This window comes from Larimichthys crocea, chromosome VIII (assembly GCF_000972845.2).
Source record: "Larimichthys crocea isolate SSNF chromosome VIII, L_crocea_2.0, whole genome shotgun sequence".
Classification (NCBI taxonomy): Eukaryota; Metazoa; Chordata; class Actinopteri; family Sciaenidae; genus Larimichthys; species Larimichthys crocea.
In genome coordinates, this window is record NC_040018.1 from 22700740 (window position 1) to 22706739 (window position 6000).

The 6000-nt window shown below is 40.6% G+C and overlaps 1 protein-coding gene across 5 annotated transcripts; it reads right to left on the reverse strand.

Annotated features, from left to right (window-relative positions):
• Nucleotides 1–359: 359 nt before the first annotated feature.
• Nucleotides 360–5750, reverse strand: nod2 (nucleotide-binding oligomerization domain containing 2). Of its 5 annotated transcripts, XM_010729125.3 has the most exons (11): nt 5578–5748; nt 4816–5427; nt 4121–4247; nt 2155–3934; nt 1943–2026; nt 1765–1848; nt 1568–1651; nt 1395–1478; nt 1178–1261; nt 1000–1083; nt 360–719 (listed from the first exon to the last, which is right to left on the reverse strand). In XM_010729125.3, the coding sequence occupies exons 2-11, from the start codon at nt 5299–5301 to the stop codon at nt 647–649; spliced, it is 2970 nt and encodes a 989-aa protein (XP_010727427.3). In that variant the 5' UTR covers nt 5302–5427; nt 5578–5748; the 3' UTR covers nt 360–646. The 5 variants fall into 5 exon arrangements, with proteins under 5 accessions (XP_010727427.3, XP_010727445.3, XP_010727419.3 ...); XM_010729143.3 differs by having other exon boundaries at nt 360–1083; nt 5155–5427; nt 5578–5750; XM_010729117.3 differs by having other exon boundaries at nt 360–1083; nt 4816–5371; nt 5578–5749.
• Between the last annotated feature and the right edge of the window lie 250 nt (nt 5751–6000).

The following is a 6000-nucleotide window of genomic DNA, read 5'->3' on the forward strand; positions in this document are numbered from 1 at the left end:
TAGGGTGCTCCTCAGGGGGGCTGCCCATCACTCCACCATCTCTCTCCAAATTGCATGTCTATGAGGTTCTGGGTTAAAAATGCATGTAAATAAAACAGAGTAAAAAAAGAATTTCCCTGTTGAGGGATTAATAAAGTATCTCTTCTTCTTCTTCATTCTCATTAATGATACATTCTTATGTATGAGGTGGAGATGTTCACCTCTGACTATACTGTTGGGAAGTAATATTTGTTGATCATAGTTTTGGACATGCATCTCAATGTAAAACGAATCACTATAACATCAAATAAATAATAAAACATGCAATATGTCCCTCTAATATGGAGAGGAATGATGTATAAAGTATCATAAAACTGAAATAAGTTAATGCCTCAAAACAGTTTAATAACAGTAGCAGTAGTGGTGGTACAGTAAAGTATAGCCTGGTGTTTTAAGATCATATCAACAGTTACACCTACAGAAGAAAGCCAAAATAAAAGTAGATATATTTTGTGTATTTGAATACACACAGAGAAATAGCACTTTAATCCTCTATGCACTTTAGTAAACACAGTTTACATTACACATTTTAATATTAAACATTGTCTATAATAAATAGAAACAGTTCTTAAAGTAACAGTCCTTTGCCAACTTAAAAGCTACAAGATCAGAAGACCAGTCTTGATTCACGTTGTGTCATTTCCTCTACTTCCTCCAAACTTAGGTCATTGTTTCTCAACCTGCAGCATAATAACAGAAAACAAAACCAATCACTGATGATGCATAGCCAGTTTGGAAATAGAAACAAAGTTTAAAGCCATAATAACATTCTTGTTAGGCCAGGATAGGATGCAGTGTCAACAACCACAGTTTTTCTTAGCACTAAAACTAGCAGTATGGCCATGCATTGCACCAAATCTAGAATGCAGACAACCACCAATCACATATACAAACCACATAAGCAACAAGCAGGGGGAACTTTTGTATTTGCGACTGTATAGTTCAGTGTTCATCATGTACCATATTGATTTCACATGAATGTTGTGTTTAAGGGCTTCAATCAGACGTTCCACCCCTGTTCTGGTTATGCAGTTCTCTGTCAACCTTTTACAGGAAACAAGAGGGTGAAGTAATTTAAGAAATGTTGTACAGTGACTGTTGAAATATATGTCATGTATGTCATGCGTCTAACACTTACCAAAGCTCTTCCAGTGTTGGACTGTTCTTGATAATGTTGGCCAGGGCACTCGCTCCTGCATTCCCTACACCATTGCCTACCAAGCTGTGATTACATAAAACACACTGTACAATTCATATATACATACAATTGTTGTCATTATGCAACCTCACACATAAGTGACTTTTCATATTTCCCTTTGAGTATATCTAGTGTTAAAACTTAAAACAAATATTACCTAAGCCACACCAGAGTTTTGCTGCTCTCTAAGGCTTTGGCAAGGGCTTCTGCTCCTGTATCACCTATCTTGTTGCCCCAAAGCCTGAGAATACAAAGAAACAGTTGTAAATGGAAATACACCCGCAATAAGATACATGGAGTTTTGCAGAATCACTTGCAGAAAGACTCTACCCTAAATACTGCAGTGAATGATTGAATTTCAGTCCCTCTGCCAGTTGTTTTGCTCCTTCCGCTGTTATATTATTGTTGCCTAGCCTGAAAGAAAATAGAGTAAATAAGTTGGCTGTTCATTTTCCACTACATATGCTTATTGCATATTATTTTTCTATTAATGTCACATTTAAAGAGAAAATACTGTATGTGTTGACCTTAGAGAAAGGAAATCGTCCTTGGTCCTCAGAAGTTGAGAAATGTGCTGTGTACAAGCATCAGTAAGCTTGTTGTTGAAGAGCCTAGGAAAAACAAAATAATTATAAAAGGTAATTCATCAAACATCATTGATAACTTCATGATAGTGTTAATGATCATCATCTTGACAATACTTACGCAATTTTCCGAAAGTTTTCACACTGGATACCTTTAGCAATCAGTTTGCGGATCCCCTCATCTGTAATGTTATTATTCCTTAGGCTGATGAAGGGAAAATAGAATACATTTAAGCATATCATATTTTTATGCCTTGTAGTAAATGCTGCTGTGGAAGATTAGTTCATTATAATGAATAGACGGGAGGAAAGATTTAACCTTTTCATACTCACTACAGGGAATTACAAATGTGCATGCAGGGAAGAAGCTGCTCCACTCCAACATCACCTACAGAGTTGTTGTCCAGCTGGAGTCCTACAGGATTCCTTAAATGCTGGAGCACATAGGCTAGTGCAGTACACTCTACAGGACCGATGTTACAGTAGGTCAGTTTCAGATGGTCGACCTCCAGCTTACTCATGGCATCTTTAGCAATCCTGCTCTCCTGCATCTCATAGATGCATTTGATAAGCCAGACAAAGCCAGGCATTGCATGCATGCTCTTCTTCTCTCCTTCTACTGGTTGAGGGATAGACTTGAAGTGTTTCTGCATGCCTTTGGACAGGCATTTCCCTACCTGTCTGATCTTCTTCTCCATCACAGCACTGGGGCAGCACTGGAGCCACAGACTTTGATGGCGCTTGGACAGTAGTCCTGACACAAAGGTTGCTGTGATTTGCAGATTTGATGTTTCAGCTGCTGTAGCGTCCCCCTGTAAAGAGCAATCTTGTTGGTAAGTGGAAGGCAAGCACGCCCGGAAGCATGAGCTGGTCAGATCTGTCTCCCACATGTCCTTCACCTCAAAGAGCTTAGAGATAGTTGAATGATCCATGTTATTTGACAAAACAATGTACAGGGCAGCAAAGAAACACTGCATAGTCACATGAAGGAATTCATAGTGTTTACCGTGGTTGGAGGACAAATCTTTGCTTTGTATGAGAAAGCCCATGTAGATATCATTTTCAGTTACACCACATGTCTCCAGGTCTGTACCTGAGAAGATGTAACAGGTGTTTTTCATTCCCTCAAAGGCAAGTTGCCCCAGATGCAAGACTGTTTTTAGGTGATCCTGAAACCAACCTAACCCAACAGTACTCTTCAGGGAGCTTTGGTGCTGGAAAAAGTGCTGTAAGATCATTAGGTACACGTCTGTGATTGTCTGTGGGCTGCCCTCTCCACAACCTAGCAGCTCCTTATGGCACTGTGAGACAATCCAGCAGAGGACTGGACTATGACACAGTCCAAGTAAAGCAGTGTTTGTCTGTAGGGACTCCAAAACCTTAGTAGCTACAGTGTTGTCACTGTGATGTTTTCTTACAAAACAGTCAATCCCACTTGGGGAAAAGCCTTTCAGGAGGACCTCTTTGCAAAGGTGTGTCTTTAACATAGGGCCAACTGCCTCTGGGCGACTAGTTACCACCTTTCGAACTCCCTTCATTAAAGAACCCTGAATGAAGTTGAACAATAGTATGTGAACAGGTGCAGGCTGTGTTGGGCAGCAGAGCCTCTTTTCATCTGAAAAGCTCTGCTTGAGCTCATCCAGGCCATCAAAAGTGAACAGAACGAGATGTGGATGGTCCAGAATGAACTGGAAAATCTCTTCCTGATCCCTATCTGGCCAGCAGCAGTGCTGAAACAGCAATTCTTTGACAGACAATTCCCTGTGCTCTGAGTTCAACCTGCGACAGCTGAATGGAAACAGAAGTAGAAATTGCTGCAGGGCTACTCCCCGAGCCCAAAGCAAGTGTAACCTTTGGAGTAAGGTAGTCTTCCCACTGCCTGCCTCCCCAGACACTAGCACCGTGTCGGCCTCCTCGTTCACTGTACCCACTGTACCGACTATGTCCTCTAGACCCAAAGGTCCATGGACATCAGCACAGTATTGAGCTAGTTCCAGTTGGCCTTCGGTGTAGATGTCATCCAGAGACATGTGACTGGTTCCTCCATAAGTACTGAGAAAGCAGGACTGGGCAGACACAGAACTGCTGAGTTTCTTCTGATACTTTAAGAACTCTGTGAAAAAAAACATACATATAAAACAAACTACAATAAACACACAGCACTGTAAAATTATACATACTGTATTTGCTAACAACCGGTCCTTTTACATTCTTGAGTGAGTCATTTTTTTTCAAGCAGGTTCTATTTTTGCAGTGCCACCAAGGAAAAGCATACATTTTGTACAATGACATACTTCACCTTTGGGAGGGGTCAGTTTCTCCGGGTTCAGAGCGGATCCAGTTTCCTGTTTTTGCTGAATGTATTGCAGCACAACCTTTGCTGCTAATTCTCCCTTTGGTCTGACATGGTCAAGTAAACGCCTTGCCTGATTGAATGACATCAGAGTCATTTGTTCAGCATATTGGGAAATACGATTATCCCCTTATTGCCAAGAGTTAAGATGAGACTGATACAGCTTTCATTTCTGTGAAATGGTGAATGTAACACCATCAGACAGTTTGCTTAGCTTAGCACATATACTGAAACAGGGGTTCTCATACTCGTTATAGTGACCTTTAGAAGTTGTAGTTGGTGAATTTTGTTACTTTTGCACAGAGCTAGACCAGCTATTTCCCACTATTTACAGACTGTGTATTAGGCTAAACTAACAGACTACAAGTGCTGGCTTCATAGTAACTGTAACAGACATGAGGGTGGTAATAATTTTCTTATTTAAGTCTTGGAATTAAACTGAATACGTGCATTTGATTCATTTAAAATCAGCACTGGTACAAAGGCATTTTATGATAGTATCAAAATTATTTTTAAAGTATTCAAATCCAGACTGCGAGTATAGTGAAATGCAAAAAACAAGCATTAGTTTAATTCCAAGCCAACTGAATAGGTAAAAAACAATAAAAGGAACAGTAATAATTTGCTCTTTTTTTCAGTACCTGCTGAGAGGGGGTGTATACAGGTAGGCGCACTTCATCGCAGTCTGCTGAGGTAAAGTGTCCTGATATGACGAGAGCTTCTAAAGCACCATGAATGCGGCCTAGTAGCTTGCTGACCAGGCTTGGTCTTTGAGTCAGAAGAGTATGAGTTGATGTGCTTTGGTATTCTTCTTTTTCTTCTAGATTTGAATTACATCCAGCAAATGAGAGGCCAACTATCTGTGATTCAGGCAAGACCTGTTTGAGAGCAGCAAGAAAGAGCTCACAAGTGTCCACACCCTTTGTATAAACCAGGTCGAGCAACTGTCGGGCTTTGGTGTACAGTGCCCTATCTGGTACCTGTATGTTCTGGTAATCCTCCCATATGAGCTCCCCTTGGGCCAGCAGTATGTCCAAAACTCGTTCCAGATGTTCAGTTGACCCACTGCTGCACAGCGCATGCAGGATCTCTGTCCTCTGTTTCAGCACAAACTCCTGGGCAAACATGCTGTCCACATGTTAGCATCCATATTCAGGAACATCCAGCGTGTTCTTCTGCTGTTTCCAGTATCACATCCTGGCACAGCAAACACCCACGTCATCATGTTAGCAACTACAAGTGTCATTGTTGTTCTGCAAAATTTTAGTCAGATACCAGGTGATCAGTGTTCATAGCTGTTTGTTGTTTATTCATACACAGTGGCCGTTTTCATTTAAAACAAACACACAGGATTAACCATGGGAACTTAATAACAGTAATAGCATTGTAAAATTGTCACTCACGTTAGAGTCTCCACAACAGGCTTTCCAGCTTTCTTCCTTCCATCTGTCATTTCAGCAGAGGCACTACGCTACTTTAGACTACCGCTTCCTCATTCCACAGCAGAAAGCGAAACAAGTTCTCCAAACCAAGCCTACCTTCCCTTGCCAACAAAACTGAAGCACCAACAGAACCGACATACAATACGTTTAAAAAAAAACGTTTCAAAATAAAAGACCGCTCGACTTAGACTGGGACTATAATAGAGGGGGACTTACTACTCTATCTACAGTTGGTAGGAGAAGAAGAAAATATTAAGTATTAAGTAATATTTTCTTCTTCTACTACTTTGAAACGTTTTTTTATTTCGAAATGACCGTATTAAATAAAACAGAAATAACTAATTAATTCTTGTGCGGCCCGGTACTGATTGATCCACGGACCGG

Excerpts from the sequence above, each read along its gene's own strand:
- nod2 (XM_010729117.3), bottom strand. The coding sequence starts at position 5,301 with ATGTTTGCCCAGGAGTTTGTGCTGAAACAGAGGACAGAGATCCTGCAT. Across the intron at positions 4,248-4,815 it reads TATACACCCCCTCTCAGCAG|GCAAGGCGTTTACTTGACCA; the intron begins GTACTGAAAAAA and ends TCATTCAATCAG. Across the intron at positions 1,479-1,567 it reads CATTCACTGCAGTATTTAGG|GCTTTGGGGCAACAAGATAG; the intron begins GTAGAGTCTTTC and ends TTGTATTCTCAG.